Source organism: Lagopus leucura, unplaced genomic scaffold, assembly GCF_019238085.1.
Source record: "Lagopus leucura isolate 7727_CA_CO unplaced genomic scaffold, USGS_WTPT01 Super-Scaffold_100008, whole genome shotgun sequence".
NCBI lineage: Eukaryota > Metazoa > Chordata > Aves > Galliformes > Phasianidae > Lagopus > Lagopus leucura.
In genome coordinates, this window is record NW_024962265.1 from 667,329 (window position 1) to 684,371 (window position 17,043).

Below are 17,043 nucleotides of genomic sequence, written 5' to 3' on the forward strand. Positions count from 1 at the left end.
GCTGAGAATGCCTGGGGAAATCATTTCTAGCGTTGGGAAACACAGAAATTACTTTTTAATAAAGTCATAAATAAATAACTTTTTTTGGAGAGTTAATCAGAAATGGATTTAGAAATAATCTTTGATAGACTTTGCTTTGTCAAAGAGAAATTCTATCAAATTCAGTACTGCTGTTAGACAGAAAGCTTCAGTGTGATTGAGACCAAGATTCGTAGCCGTGGCCATCAAGGATTGGTGCCCTTTCGCCCAGATGGGATTGGAGGCAGGACAGGTTTGGAATTGGTGAGCTGAGGCACGTGGGAAGAACCAGTCTTGGCTTTGCTGTATTTTCTCTGAAGATTGTCACTATGAAGTTCAGTCTCTGCAGAAATTATAAATAAATAAGTGAAGAAACTTAAGGGGTATTGATTCTAATGAAAAGCCAGAATTTACCAACACAAAGTGCATCTCCAGCTGAAAATCCTGTGTGTTGTAGGGAAGAAAGACTACTATATACAGGTAGTCTAACAGCAATTCTAACTCATGTAAACAGAGGAGTAATTTTATGCCAAAGCAGCCATTATTTTGAATTTTTCCTTAAGTTCACTGCTGCATTAAGCATGTTGGCTCTGCAATGTGATGCTGTCACATCAGAACGTTGCTTTTTGTGTCATTACCACAGAGGCACAAAGGCTGCCCTATCACCCAAATAAAGCTAATATAGAATCATAAAATTGTTTGAAATTGGAAGAGACCTTTAAAGGCCACCTAATGCAAGTGCCCTGCAATGAACAGGGACATCTACAGCTACATCAGGTGCTCACAGCCTGCTCCAGCCTGACTTCAGTTATCTCCAGAGATGGAGCATCTACCACCTCTCTAGGCAACTTGTTCTACTGCCTCACCACCCTTACTGTTCTATCCTTCTTCCTTATGTCCAATCTAAATCTCTCTTCTTTTAGCTTGAAACCATTTTCCTTTGTCCTGTCGGAACAGACCTTACTAAGAAGTCTGTCCTCTTCTTTCTCAGTGCCCCCCTTTAGATAGCATTCCCTTCTCCAGGCTGAACTGCCCCAGTGCCCTTAGCCTGTCCTCATAGTGGATGTGTTCCATCCCTAGGATAATTTCTGTGGCCCTCCTCTGGACACGTTCCAACAGATCTATGTCTCAGTTGTACTGAGGACTCCACATACCTGCACTATCTGAAGAATAGTTGGACTAAATGACCTTTAAATGTCCCTTTCAACTGAAACAAATTCTATGATTCTACAATCATTACAGTAAGCATAAGCAAGACTGTTACTTTGAATAAGCTTCAAACCTTTCAAACTGTCCACTCCATTTTCAGCTCCCCTTGGACCTTGATGCTGAGCTTTGGCAGCTTCAGGAAGATGAGCAGGGGGAAGAGGGCTCCGAACGGGCAAAGCTTCAGCAGCAGGTGCACCAGTTGAGTTTAGAAATAGTCTGCTAGCAGGACCAAATCCTCTGCAGCTAAGAGAAGAAAATGATTTATGCTTTAAAATAATGATAAAAAAAGCATATATACCAAGTCTGGTATTATTACTGATGTTGCAATCACACAACTCAACCAGAAGTCAGAAATAAATGCCAGTGCTCATCAGTTACAGAAAGATTTTTCACACAGTACAGTTCTCTCAAAACATCCAGCGTTTGCAAATACAACTGCTGTCTCTCTCCATTTTCATTTATCAATTTAACTAATTAATCACACAAAGAGGTGTTACAAAGGGGTTCATGCCACACAGTGAATCAACTTCAGAGCGTCACAGAGTTTAAAGTGGAAAGGACCTCTGAATCTATCTAGTCCAACTCCCCTGCTCAAGCATGGCCAACTAGAGCAGGTTGTCCAAGACCATGGCCAGATGGCTTTTGAACACCAGATCTGAAATCAGAACTCATGGCTCCTTATTTGGAGTCTGACAGTGATAGGATAGGGGTTATTGTTTTAAACTAAAAGAGGTGAGATTTAGGTCAGATGTTAGAAGGAAATACTTTACTCAGAGGGTGGTGAGGAACTGGAGCAGTTGACTAGGGAACTTGTGGATGCCCATCCATGGAGGTGCTCTAGGCCAGGTTGCATGGGGTTCTGGGCAGCTTGATTTGGTGAGAGGCAGCCAGGATCCCTTCCAAACCAATCATTGTATGAGTCTACGATTCTGCAGACAATGGCTTCTTTTGGTAAATAAAATAAAATGGGAATTGCCTTGAAAAGCAGCAGTTCTGTAGTACTCACTGACAACCTGGATCACAAGTAGCCATCTACCAATGAGATGCAACTAAGGCACCTCTGACCTATTAGGTGTCTTACAGAAAAACTAACCCAAAACAAAGCCTGAGTGGTCTGAAAGACTCTTCCCCCTGTACTCAGCACTGGTGAGGCCGCACCTCGAGTACTGTGTTCAGTTTTGGGCCCCTCACTACAAGAAAGACATTGAGGCCCTGGAACGTGTCCAGAGAAGGGCAACAAAACTGGTGAGTGGTCTGGAGCACAAGTCTTATGAGGAGCGGCTGAGGGAGCTGGGATTGTTCAGTCTGGAGAAGAGGAGGCTCAGGGCAGACCTCATTGCACTCTACAACTTCCTGAAGGGAGGTTGTGGTGCAAAAGGGTCTGGCCTCTTCTCCCAGGCAAACAGTAGGACCCGAGGAAATGGTCAGAAGTTATACCAGAGGAGGTTTAGGTTGGATATTAGGAGAAACTTTTTCTCTCAAAGGGTGGTCAGGCATTGGAATGGCTGCCCAGGGAGGTGGTGGAGTCGCCGTCCCTGGTAGTGTTCAAGAGGTGCCCGGATGAGGAGCTACGAGAGATGGTTTAGTAGCTTGTGGCACTGATAGGAATGGGATGGTGGTTGGACTAGATGATCTTGCAGGTCGTTTCCAACCTTGTGATTCTGTGATTCATATTAAGGCAAAAATGAGTAAATGTGACAAAGATAATGACCAGACTGTAGCTTATTATGATATAGGCTTTCCATTTCATTTCTAGGTTCATATCTATATAATATCAATTTACTTGAAGAAAAGTGAAAGACCCTGATTGATACAGAGAGATCAGTAACTCCTCTTCAATGTAAAACCATAATGTATTTCTGGAGCAACGCCTAAGACATTTGATAATGTCTGTCTTCATGTGCTTTTCATACTGCTTTTCTAAGCACGGTTCTGATCTGCAAGGTCGAACTGATTCATAGGTTTAATGAACTTGTGAGGAAGCTCTAAGATTATCCACCCTGACCCTACTGATAGTGCAGGCCAAAAGAATTTCACCCTCTAATTCTTGCAAGATGCATTATATCTTGTGAGAATATTGTGATTACAGCATTCCAAGGAATAGAGAGAGAATTTCTGTGGTATTTTAATAAAACCATGCAGTAAGAAGAAAGGATCATGAATAATGAGATTGAAAAGTGTGTTACTCCCATAAGAAACAGGTAATTATCTTCTAACTAGAGGTAGTGTAGAAGTCTATGTGATTTTTCTACTGCCTTCAAGGTAAAGGAATATTACATTCTGTAATGAGTGTTCCTGTCCCCTATTGAGGTCTAATTGAATCCAAGGATGCTCACCAAACACTGAATGCTATAGCCCTGTGCTCAACCCTAGCTGTAATCCCATTTTAGCTGCCCATAATATGCATCAGACGTAACTGTGGGAAGGATGAGAAATTATGAGCAGTGAATCCAGCTTCAGTATAAAAACAGCTTGGACAATTCAACAGCATCAAAATCCAGCATGCTTAGTGTTGAAGAAACATTGTCACTGCTCCTGGGTGTAGCAGTAAGGCAGGCACCCATGTCCCCCTCAAACTATACAGATAGGTTAATGACAAGAACCCTACCAATGCAGCACTACAGCAGAAATCTCTGTACGTAGCTTGTAAGCAAGCAACTCACAAGATAAAAACCAAATTACCAATATGATTATCCTGTGTTGGCTGTAATTATGATTTCTCTGTGAGGAAATAGTGCTTTTGATGTAGCACCTTCTTCCACACAGGGAAGTAGCGTACATTATAATGACAGCTGCAGTCTTGCAAGTGCAACCCATGTTTACTTGTGGCAGCAGACAAGCACATTTGTCTTAGGACACTCAATAATTCTGACTAAGGAGTTATAGTATGTTAGCTCTGACAGCAGCTATAACAAAACTAACACAGGGGAAGACTGGGTGCTTCACTAAACACCTCACTATTATTTCAGTCTTATCCAAGCAGTGAGTTTTAATAAACCTTGACATGAGGCTTTAGTGTAATGATCGTTTCCTTGTTTAGTTGCACAGAGTTTAGCAAAAGGCTTCTCTAGCACAAACATCATGGGAAATTATTAAGGTTTCTTGGAATGCTACTCAGAATAAGAAAGCTATCAAAAAGTAAGTGGAGAAATTACAGCTTAAAATCTGCTAATAATCTATGTCTAGACCTTCCCCAGCACAGAAAAGAAAACTACCACATATGGAGTAGGAATGTGCCCTAACTTTAAGCTTTTACCTCTACCTATATTTTCCCATCATTTAAATGGAAAGAAAATGAATTTTTAAAAGAGGACCTGAATACCCCATGGAATAATGAGAATAATGGAGTCTGTGTGCACTAAACACAGATTGTGTTAGTAATGAGTAGAAGACTAAAGCCCTGGACTGCTACAGGTTCTGTTTAGATTATGCTTGCACTGGACTGCCAAACCCCAACATACATCATTTCATATGTTGGCACAATATTTCAATTGACAGATATTCTTCATTTGATTGTATTTTGAGATAGCTCCTTGCTAAATGCACAGTTCAGTTATAGGTGAGGTTCTGCCTCCACTCTCAAAAGTACAGATGAAGGTACACTAACAGGTTAAGAAGTTTCCACTCACCAGCTACTAGTTCCTAACTCCACTCTGTATTTCACTCCTCCTCTCTTCTCCTCACCTTGCTATGCTGTAACCAGATCATTTTAATAGCTGGCTTATACAGTAGCCTTACAAGAACCTGTACTGGTACAGACGAATACCCCTCTAGAATGAGAAGTAATGGCCTTAAGCAGTGTCAGGGGAGCTTCTGTTGGAAATTAGAAAAAAATTATTCTCAGAAAGAGTGTTGAGGCATTGGAACAAGCTGCTCAGGGAGATGGGGAACTCACTGTCCCTGGAGGTGTACAAGAAACATGAGATTGGCACTGAGGGACATGGTTAGTGGGCATGGTGGGGATGGGTTGATGGTTGGACTTCATGATCTTAGAGGTCTTACCCAACCTTAATGACTCTGTGGTCCTATTTGCAGTCCCAGCACCCTAGGGTTTATGTTCATGGAGCATCATAAGGGACATCATACAATCCTACTAAGAAAGATCTCAGCATTGAGAAATAAAGCAACAAAATTGGGACCTGGACACAGTTGTCCAGCAAGATGTCAGACTAATCTGCAGACCCTGATCCTGGCAAACAATGTTTGCTTTTTTGCTTGTGCCTGGAGGTCAAAACATTAATGATCTTACCCCTTGTTGGCTTTTTTAATTTTACTCTTTCTTCCATTCCAAATGTGAAAAGCATAACATTGGGAAAAAGCAAAAGAAAAGATTAAAACACCTCAATATTCAGACAAGTAAAATCACTACAGGTTTTACTGCAGTACTTCAGAAGGGAGGGATTATTTCTGCCAGTATTTCAAATGCATTTACACAACAGCATTTCCAACAACCACTCCTATTAGAAAATTTATTCCAACCTTTCCTTATTTCCCTTGCAAAAGAATTTGACAACATGACTCCGCACAGTTTTGCAGTAGGCCTTGATGCACGCACAGAAAATGAATCAGATTAGCAGTTTGCATTTTCCCTCCTCACAGTTGTTTTTCCACTCTGTTATTAACAGTGCTAAATGAAAACACTGTTAAAGTCAAAACACCAAAATGTGGTGGAGTGGAAAGACGTATTTATTCCCATATGCGAAGGGTGAGACCTTTACAATTCATCAGAGCCTCACACTCATTTGAGTTATAGGTCTTGCCACTTACTGCTAAGGACAGATGATGCATAACCCCTCTGCAACCTATTATGCACTCAGTTTCTCTCATATGCTCACTCTGTTCCCCTTCAGCACACTCCACTGTGGCACAAATACTCAGGACAAATGAATCTGCAGAGGCCTACGGTTTCAACCTCTTTACAGCATGCTAATTAACTACTTGTAATTACAGTGGCAGGTAGTACATCACATAGAGGGAACTGGCAGCCTCCCTAGGATATAAAAGGAACACAGATTTCTTTTTTTTCAATAGTAAGTTTATCTAAGAATTCTGCTTCAATAGGTTGAGAACGAAGTGAATGGGTTGAAATCTTACAAAGACATTAGCATTTCTCATTGCTTTGACTTATGTGAAAAGCTGTCTAATGTGTGTTTTGGTTTTGTTATTTAATGCAGTGATTTGTTCACTTAAATAGTTGGAAAATACATGGTATGGGTGTTTTAATACATCCGGAAAGGTAGCTTGGTTTGTATGGAGTGAGAATAAGGTATCAGCTATTTGATTCAACCCATGATCTAATTCCAGATTTCCAACAGCCATACAGCACAGACATCAGCTCACAGTTGCAGCTTTCAGATGAGCTTTCCGTAGGTTCATAAGAGTGAGGAAAGCTCATTTTAAGGTGGCCCAGGGCACAGCCATAAGTGCAAACCCATTTCCATGTGTGGATGGGGGTTCTGGCATGTTACACTGCACTGGGTCATGCTGTGTGGCACCTGCTGCTTCTGTGTATCCCATCTGGGTGTGAGATTACAACAGATGGCCAGGAGACGGGAAAAAAGGCTTATTCAGAATTCTGCATAGAAAAGCTGCAGTGTCACTTGCTCTAATAGTTGGCAGCCAGAGCTCAGACATTCTTATGGAACAGGACAATAAGAGCAAGTCACAGCTGTCTTGGCAGGATGGCAATGTGGACTTGCAGAACTAGTCAGCAAAACATAGCTTCCTTCATAGCAGGATGCCTGAAAGACAGTGTAGATGTAGCCTTTTCAAATCTTCTTTACTTCTCTCTCTACAAGCTTTACATGAGATAGGAGCTGTCTCCATTTCATACTTCGAAACATATGAACATATAAATGAGGATGCTCATCACTCATTGGATGAGATATGCCACATAGCAACAATGTCTGAGTAAGGAAAGGCAAAGGTACTACAGAGGATCCTGGCAGGGTCTGCTGTTATCATCGATGAGATATGAATATGAAGATTGTGCTATTACCCATAGCCATTACCCACACCTCCCAAATGGTATTCAATGTTAACTATGATAATCCTTCAAAAAAGGAAAGAAATAATTCTGATAGCAATATCTGACAATTTGTCTAAAAAAATAGTTGTCACTGAAGTTCTTTTTCTCTATACCTGGGCCAAGTTTCATTCAGCATCATTTCCCCTTCAAATATCCTGTTAATTGAAAGCTCTGGAAATTCTCTCTCTTTTTTATGAATTATGGTGCCTAAATGAAACCATTCCTGTGAATGACAAGATTTGTATACTGTACATTTAATAAGGCTGTTGTAACAGATGAGACAACTGCATTACTTTGGACAGTAGTTTTACATCTTATGTACTGCAGCATTAACTTTCACTGCACTCAGTGGCAGTCTCAGAAATGGAACTCACCTGCTTTCTGTGTTAATCAGGGGGAAGCTGTGGGCTTGGGTGACACTCTTTCCATCTGAGACCAGAGAACTATGTGTTGTTGGCTCCAATAATTGTTGCTGGGAGCTGCCTGGTGCAGGAGTGATTCCAAGGTCCCTGGAAAAAAAACACAAAAAGAAAATAGAGGCTTGTTACAGGCTTTTATATACTCTGACAGAATAGTTAGTGCTTAGCTAGCTCATCAGATGTATCTGGATAAAGGGGAGAACTATCTCCAGAAGAAGAGAAGCAGGAATAAGCAGTTGAGATAGTAGTCCAGGTTCTGCTTAGAGCCAGTGGAAAGGAACAGTCACATTCATGGCGATTGCAGTATTGACATCACTTCATTTATAGACTTGAACCATAGAATTACTTGAGTTGGAAGGGACCTTTAAAGGTCATTTAGCCCAGCTGCCCTGCAATGAATAGGGATACCTCGTCAGGGACCCTGTAGAACTAAGACCAAGCACAAGCAGCACTGAAGATTGCCAGAAATAAGACATTCCCAATGAAAAGCTGAATTTAAAATTGCCACCTCTTAGGAGATTCCATACATCTACTCTACTAGAGCCACCCCACTGACACAGCTTAACGACCTCAGAAGGAATCAATGTATTTCTAAGGGCTAAGAGGCCATTTAAGTTCCGCATTTTCTGCTTTCCCTAGGAAGCTTAAGAGCATTTTTAATCACAGCAGCAACTGCTGAATGCTTGTTCCATGTGAGAAACAAGGTTTCAAAGAATCAGTGGAAAAGACCCCTAAGATCATGTAGTCTGACCAACAGCCTGTCCCACTAACCATGACCCTCAGTGCACCCTCTTCATGCTTCTTGAACACCTCCAGGGATGACGACTCCCGTCTTCACAATTTCTTAGATTAAATTTATTTAAATCTTCCCATGCTTCAAGCTCTTGTTTCATTGCCATCCACTGCTGGCTAGCAATGGTTAGTTCATTATTGGCTCAGATAAAAACCTGAACCAAATTCATGGAAAAAAAGGGTCCCTAGAGCTACTGGGTGCTCTCAGAAATCAATTTGTGTACATCAGCATAATGGAAATAAAAATTAAAAAGAAATTAAGAAATTCTTGTAACAGAGAACTTTGGTCAATGGAAGGTAGAAGAATTAAGGCAGAAGTCTGAAGGCAAACTTCAAGGCCACACCTCTAAGGACTGGATCCCCACAACAAAATGGTCTCTACTACTTGGAGTAAAGCTTGGTATACACAACCTATGATCAACTCAGAAGCTACATCTCAGCTGAAAAATAAATTTAAACCAATCTATCAGACAGTTAAGGAACACAAGCATTTTTAAAGTTGAAAGGGATGTTTTTCTACTACCTACCTGTGTGCCAAATGTCTTCTTCACACTTGGTCTTGAGTTTTGTACTGTTGTTAGAGGTTTATAAGGCTTAGTGTAGCTCTAATTGCACTAGTATGCCTCAGATCAAATGAAAAAAGGAAATTGGTTGGGATAATTTAAATAGCTCCCATGTAGTTCATACCCATGTAGTTCTGTCCTAGTTTTGTCACTAGCATGGGCATAAAAGGAAAATTGAAAAGTGAAATTATATTGAAGTCAGAAGCTGGCCAGACAACAGGGTCTGCAAGACATGTATGCTACATGCATGCAAATCTTATGCTTACAGCAAGCAAATCCAGCCTGAAGAGAGTGTCAACCACAGGTAGACCACGCACCTTTGCTCTTCCAGTTCTGGCAGGGAGCTCTTTTGAGACTGTAAAGTGTATGAATCTCCTCCAACTCAGAAACGTGAGTTCACAGGTTATAAATTTTCTGCTTGGAGATGTCTGCTTTTGCTTACTTCAGTTCTTTCAGCAACATTCCAAGAAAAACCAACAAGTTAATCATTAGACAAAGGTCTGATCTGAATGAAACTTCACCCCAACTCCTTATTTATTACCATCAGCCACAGAGACAGTGAAATTATTCAGATCAAACCACGAAACATTGCCTTTACATTCTATCAGGCAATGAGACATCAGAATGACTTTAATTACACACAGCTGCAGGCAGAAAAAAAAAGAGGCTAGGTTTTCAGTAATTTAGATTTAAGAATCCAAATTTATGTAGATAACCCTGTGGGGCTGCAATAAATAAAGCAGGATGGATGCTTGTGTGACACCACTTTTAAAATTTTCTAATGCATGCTTTGGAAAATTGAGCAATATATATCAGTCTGGATTAAAATGTGCAATGGAGAGATTAAGCATTAAAGAATCTTTTAATATTTACTGATATATGAGAAACTCAAAACATTTAGTACCTTAAGAACTTTTTTGCATCTATCACTCTTGGCACCAGTTTGATATATCTCCCAGTATTTAGATTCACTCCCAGCTGAAGTAGGGTTTTCATTCTCTGCAATAGCACTGCTCAGAAGCAAGTTGACATGCTTCTGTCCTCCACCATTTTGGGTCCACAGCCACTCACTCACCCTCCCAGTCTGCTGTCAGCATCACACCAGCATAATTAATTATTCTGCAAGTGAGTGAAATGGATTAGAGGACTGAACAAAAACAAAACCAAACCAACAAAATCCACCAAAACTCACCACCTTTTTTGGCTTTGCAAAACCTATGGCAGCAAGTTTCCTACATTTAGGTGCTGGAACAGGCTGCCCAGAGAGCTTGTGGATGCCCCGTCCATCCCTGGAGGTGTTCAAGGCCAGGTTGGATGGAGCCCTGGGCAGACTGGTCTAGTATTAAATGGGGAGGTTGGTGGCCCTGCCTGTGGTAGAGGGGCTGGAGCTTTGTGATCCTTGAGGTCACTCCCAACCCTGGCCATTCTGTGATTCTTTGATTCTGTGATGAAGACTCATCTGCTAAAAGCCTCTGTAAGGTCAGAGATGTTACCAGCGAAAGAAATTATTTTTACACAAACAGCAGATTAGGCAGACAGATTTTATGCACTGCTGCTGACAATGGAAATTAAAAAAAGGTGTCTCATATTCTTAAAAAAAAAAAAATTAATTAAATTTAGGACAAAGCTGATGAGATTCAAGCAAAAAAAGCAAGTGTTTTTCAAAAGCAGATTTCAAACAGCATGACTTCTGTCCTATTTACATAGCTGAGTAAAAAGAGAAAGAAAAACCTCCAAATGAAATAGCTTAAAATAAGTACTTTTCCATGAGAGAGAAAAACCTGATGAGTATTGAAGACAAGGTGGATCTAGACATAACAGTAAGATGAGATGTCTAACCTGAATGCCTATTGCAATTCGACTGCATGAAAGGATTGATGCCCATTTTTAGTATCATATACTGAGACAATAAAGTGGTGTGCCTCAGACACGCTATTGACTTTTATTTGCCTGCACTTCTAAGGACGTTTAATGTTCTCTGGTCAATTTTGAGAGTTAATTAACAAATTAGAGAGAACTTACAGTAACATTACTGAATTTACTAAGCACAGGCTTGCAGAGAAAGGTGAAAGGACATGGATTTGAAGGGTGGACTGTCAGGTGCATAAACAATTGGTTGAATGGTTGCAGCCAGAGGGATTTAGTCAATGGTTTGATGTTCAGGTGGAGGCAGTGATGAGAGGTGTCCTCTAGGGGTCCATCTTGGGAACAATGCTCTTCAAGACCTTTATCAATGACATCAGTGATGGAATTGAGTGTACCCTCAGCAAGTTTCTGATGACACCATGTTGAGTGGTGCAGTTGACACAACAGAAGGAAAGGATGGAATCCAGAGTGACCTGGAGAGGGTTGAAAAGTGGGCCCCATGAGAACATAATGAACTCTAACTAGGCCATACGCAGAGTGTTGGGTTGAGGCAATCCCAGATATGTCTACAGATTGGAAAAAGAAATAATTGCAAGCAGCCCTGATGAGAAGGACTGGGGGTTCTAATGGACAAAAAAGCTGGACATTAGCCAGCAGTGTGCTCTTGAAGCCTGGAAGGCCATCTGCATCGAAAGAGGGGAGGCAGCAGGGTTAGGAGGTGATTGGCTCTCTCTCCTCTGTCCTTGTGAGGCCCCATCTGGAGTGCTGCATCCAGGTCTGGGTCTCTCAGTACAGGAGGAATGCAGACCTTCTGGACTGGGGCCAGAGGAGGGCCATGAAAATAATCAAAGGGCTCCACTACCTAATAGTTATGTTCCAGGAATCAGATTCTCTCTCAGAATTTAAATCATTTTGTAACATTTACATTAATGGCATTTCTTGACTTCTTGCATGGAATGGTGCATTGTCTACTCTTGCCTCCAATTCTGCTGAGTGCATCTATCCCTTGAGGCCTGGTAATTGCAAACACTGATTGGGAGTGACAGGATTTTCTCTCACCTGCCTGACAGCTCTGCTGAAACAGCTTCTTATTTAACTCCTCAACCAGTTTCCTTGGAATGACTATTATGGAATAGAGGCTGCAAAGAGCAATGGATGCAAGAGAACAGTTTACACTGCCACACTAAATCAAAACCAAAACATCCAGCATAAGGAAATACTGATTTCCATTTTTCTTCTCAGTACAACATAGTTTAAATGAATGAGTGGAAAGAAAAGTCTTCCTTCAGCTACTTAAAAAACTTTTCTTTAAGGTTTAGAAAATGTTTCATAATTATGCATCTCTGCTGTAAGCTTCTGCCATTGTTTTTTCTAAAGATAGTTTAACACACTGATTTGTTTCTTATTTATTTTTAAAGAATCAATTTTCAGTCTTCATTACAGAAAAGTTGGTATGTGTAATTAGTGAACTGAAAGTCTGTTCCATTCATTTTGATAGGTGCTGATATAGAGGCCCATGTGCTACTTTTAAATGTCAACACTGTGATGAGCCTTTTCACAACAGGTAGGAGAAGCAAGCAAAAAAGAATCCAAAATAGGAAGATTTGCAATGGTATTTATCAGGGAAAGGAAGAGCTACCACAAAAGGCCAACCAAAGAAAGTACACTAAGATTTACAAACTTAACACTATTTTTGCAGAGCTGTGACTATAAGAAAAGGCAGAAGAGACAGTAAAGATATGATCCACCTTCATTAAAGAAAAAGAGCCAGAAAATGGAGTCAGCTTTCAGAAATTCTGCTTTAAACAAAAGTATGCACACAAATGCACTGCAAAGAACCTCGTGCTAAGCAAGGTCCAGCAGTAATCACCAGAAGCACTAAAAAACATCTTGGAGACTGTGCACTGCCAGAAGCAGCCTTTCAGTATGTAAATGGAGGCTATGAGAAAGAAGGGGATAGAGTCTTTAGCAGGGTCTGTTGTGATAGAACAGGGGGAAATGGTTTCAAGCCTAAAGAGGGGAGATTTAGGCTAGATACAAGGAAAAAGTATTTTACACTGAGGGTGGTGAGGCACTGGAACAGGTTGCCCAGGGAGGTGGTGGATGCCCTGTCCCTGCAGACATCCAAAGAGTAGAGCTGGAGTAGGCTCTGAGCACCTGATCTAGCTGTAGATGTCTCTGTTCATTGCAGGGAAGCTGGACTCGACGAGCTCAAAGGATCCCTTCCAACTCAAATGATTCTGTGGTTCTACATTACCTTTGAAACAGCTGGACATATGCACTAGGAGCCTTTCCTGACAGAGCCTGACGTGCTGCAGCATGACGTCTTCGGAGAGAAGCTTCTTCCTGATGAAGAAATACAACCAACTTCACACAGGAACTTAAAGGTATACAGGGTAACTTAATTGGTTGTGATATTCCTCTCTATTGTTAAGTTTCTAAAATGTACGCATTTATTCTGGGAAAATAGAGTTTCGCTATAAGTAACAAGATGCTAAGTATAATTCACCAATAACAAGATGCTAAGTATAATTCACCAATCTATACAAAGCAAATTTTGGTCTGAAATCCTGTAGGCTTTGAATAATGAAGATATTCATCTCCATTGAAGCCCTACTTCTTCATATAACATTCAAAACTGCCAGGACATAGCAGGAAGAAGTATCTGCAGAGAACTACTTCTGATGCATTCCTACCTCACAGTATAACAGAGCTGGGATAATTCAAGGTATGCTGTTGTCTTCAGCTTGTTTTCACCAGCAAGGGGTTGAACTCAGAAAAAAACTGCTTCTGCTACAACTTAAATACATCAGCTTTCTCTCTTTGCTCCAACAATAATGAAAACCTGTGTTTCTTTCTATATAAACCAATAACCAATATTTCCCTCTCAGAGTTGGAATTAACCAACTGAAATTTGCATAAGGTAAAATGATTCCATACAATGAACACATTATGATCTTAGCAGACTGAAAAATATGGTCTTGATTTTCAAGGGTGTGTTAATTAACATGTGCTGTGCACAGTGTAATTTCTCAGGTCAGACAAACACCGAACAACAGCATGCTTAAAAAATGAAATGTAAATCTCAGAGCAAAGTTATTACATCCTGCTTTGTTATCAACTGATAGCCATCGATAGTTATCAATTTAATAGCTAAATCACATGTCTGTAACAGAGGTGTTTTGTTATGGTATGAGGAATGAAAGAGAATACAGTTAATCTGCTAACAGCTCACATGATGACTACTGTGAATTCCTGCACTTTCTTTCACTATCACGATAAATAAGGGTCTGTTTAAAAGCTCACTGAGCTTGAGTTACGTTTTGCTTTCTTTTGATAAAGATGCAGCTCCGTTCCTGTTTTTGTTGGTGCGGATTACAGGCATGGATTCCTTTATGTTCATCCCTTATGTAGTTAATTGCAGCTACGTGACATTGGTGCTGGTTTGGCATGCTCACAAGGGAGAAGGCTGTAGGGAATCAGATCTGCTGTCTTCCTCTAAGCAGCAGACTCTGCTTCTTAATTTGCTCATGGACAACTCACATCCATAATTTCTTCTTTTTTTTTTTTTTACTTTCTCATTCTACATGATGGGAGTGGAATGTAGTTACTGCAGTGACAGCAAATTATTTCAGTGCTTAAAGTAAAAAAAAAAAAAAAAAAAAAGCAGTCTCAAATGTAACAGTTTAGACAAAATTTTACTTTAAAGCCACAGACATATTTATATTCTTCTCATTAAATACAGTCCAAGAGGCACCTGTGTTTCACCTTGGATGTTTTACTACATTCACACTTCAGCTGATGCTATAAAGCTTCCTCTGCACATAAAAATGTATTGGAAACTTAGCATAGTAAATAACTAAAAGTTATTACCAGCATTGAACAAGGAGACTAATAAGAAAGAGAGCCTTGCAGCCACGAAGTAAGTAGAACCCACATTAAATGATAGCCTACTTCATCATAAACCACTTCTCCCTGACTTGACAAAATGTAAACGTTCAAGATAATATTAAAAAAAAGATGAAATAAAAAGTGAGAGAAATAAATTGCTGGGGCAGGAGAGCTGTCAGAGAGCCACCAAGGTAAGAAAAATCCTGCTTTCTGTCTCACCTTAAACTAACAAACCTTTACATGAAAGAAACATGAAAATGAACAACACTTGTGACAGTTTTTGAATTCTGCAAGGCTTGAACAGAGGCATTTCATTTCAGAAAATTGGAAGATAGGAGGTTTCTTATTTATGTCAGCCATTTTACCATCATACCCTTCCCCACACTCAAGAGAGCCTTTTTTAAACCCTGGGAAGCCCAGGAGGGGGTCTTCTACTTTGCTCCATCTAGAACACTAATTCTATACATCAGAGGTAGTTATAAATATAGAGATAGTGGCAAAATTGTGTAGCAAGTCATCCTGCCCAGCCATCATTCATCATAATGACATCATAAACCTGGAATGGAACAAAGTTTAAAGCCTTCATTTTTCTTTTTCTCTTTCTCCTGTCATTGACATATAAAAAGAGCATTAGACACATCTGCTTCGTACTCTCAGCTCCCCCACTGCCTGCAAGGAGAATGAATACCTTTAGGGAAAACACTATTGAGAAGGAAAAAAAAAAAAAAAAAGAGAAGAAGCCAAAGTTGCAAGAGGTTATTTGAAATCCAAGCACACTGTTGGATCTGTTGATTGAAAAAGTGAAAGCAGGTGAAAAATGTGCTTAAATTTGATCCCTGGCAGTCATTACCAGCACTCACTCTGAGACACTTGGCTGAATGAGTTTTTCCACTGCCACGGGATGGCATTCATAAGTAATCTTCATTGTCCTATGAACTGCATCTAACTGTTTGCTCTGAACAGGAAGGTTTCAATGTTATGTAACAGAACTGAGAGAGATGCTATTCAGCTCCCTTACATCAGGGCATAACTGGATGAAATCCATTATGATAAATGGTTTTATTTTGGTGTGAAATTGAGCAGATAAGTTAGTCTTACTCATCTGCCTTGAACTCTAGGTAACTTGTAAATGGTTGGAAGGAAAGATAGCCAGAGAACAGAATTTAATTCTTTTCTGGAGAAAGAAAAGTCTGACATACAAATAGTTTTTTTTTCTCCATATAAGTTACTTCTATCCTAAGACTAGAGCAAATGCTACTTACCACAGCGCTCAGTTGTGCACTAAGTTTGTCTGAAGTCTCTCCTGAATAATTTTTGGCAGAAGAGTCCAAGAATTCATTGATAGATGAAGACTGAGTACTGCCAGTCACTCCTCTGCTGGGTGACAATCTTTGCTCTTGCAAGAAACGTACCCTTGAACCTAACATGGAAAAGACACTTCTCAAAAAATAAAATTCTGAACAGCACTTTGCTTACAGCAGTCAGAAAGAACCTGGGCATTTGCAGCTATGAACTGGTTTTTGGTACCATTTTGGATTTACAAAAGATAACTGAGAAGGTTACAAAGGATATAAACCATTCCAAGCTAACTGAAATCCACTTACTTAGGAATTTTTACTTTCTTAGAGTGGTCAGAATGTGATAGGGAGCTAGAATGGGACATCTGTTCATAGAATCATAGAATGGCTTGGGTTGGAAGTGACCCCAGGGATCATCAAGTTCCAACTCCCTGCCACAAGCAGGACCACCAACCTCTAGAGCTGGTACCAGACCAGGTTGCCCAGGGCCCCATCCAACCTGGCCTGGAACACCTCCAGGGATGGACGGGGCATCCACAGCCTCTCTGGGCAGCTGTTCCAGTACCTCACCACTCTCTCTATGGAGAACTTCCCCCTGACATCTGATTTTTTTTTCTCTTACTTCTCTAAAGTTTAAAAAACAAGAAATCCAAAGACTTGTAATATGCTGTACTGCAAGGAATCAAACAAAAATGTAAGTTGAAAATACAGGTAACTCCTTCATTTTTAAATTTTTTTCGAATTTGAGAAATCTGTAAGCTGGAATGGGTGAATGGATGGAAGACAGATGTCGCGTTCCTGGAGCTATTCAAGGTCAGGCTGGACAGGGTGCTGAGCAACCTGGTCCAGCTGTAGGTGTCCTTGTTCATTGCAGGGGAGCTGGAAAAGATTGTCTTTAAGGGTCCCTTCCAATTCAAACAATTCTATGACTTATTCTGTCTATAAAGTAATATCTAAAT

At 40.4% G+C, this 17,043-nt stretch overlaps 1 protein-coding gene across 1 annotated transcript in view; it reads right to left on the minus strand.

Annotated features, from left to right (window-relative positions):
• Positions 1–203: 203 nt before the first annotated feature.
• LRGUK (leucine rich repeats and guanylate kinase domain containing) overlaps positions 204–17,043 on the minus strand; it is a 51,148-nt gene continuing 34,308 nt past the window's right edge. Inside the window, exons 16-20 of the mRNA XM_042872687.1 lie at positions 16,049–16,206; positions 13,153–13,241; positions 7,630–7,764; positions 1,301–1,470; positions 204–361 (exon numbers count right to left, since the gene is read on the minus strand). Of these exons, the coding sequence (XP_042728621.1) occupies positions 225–361; positions 1,301–1,470; positions 7,630–7,764; positions 13,153–13,241; positions 16,049–16,206 (689 nt within the window). The 3' untranslated portion in view covers positions 204–224. The remainder of the gene's footprint in view (positions 362–1,300; positions 1,471–7,629; positions 7,765–13,152; positions 13,242–16,048; positions 16,207–17,043) is intronic.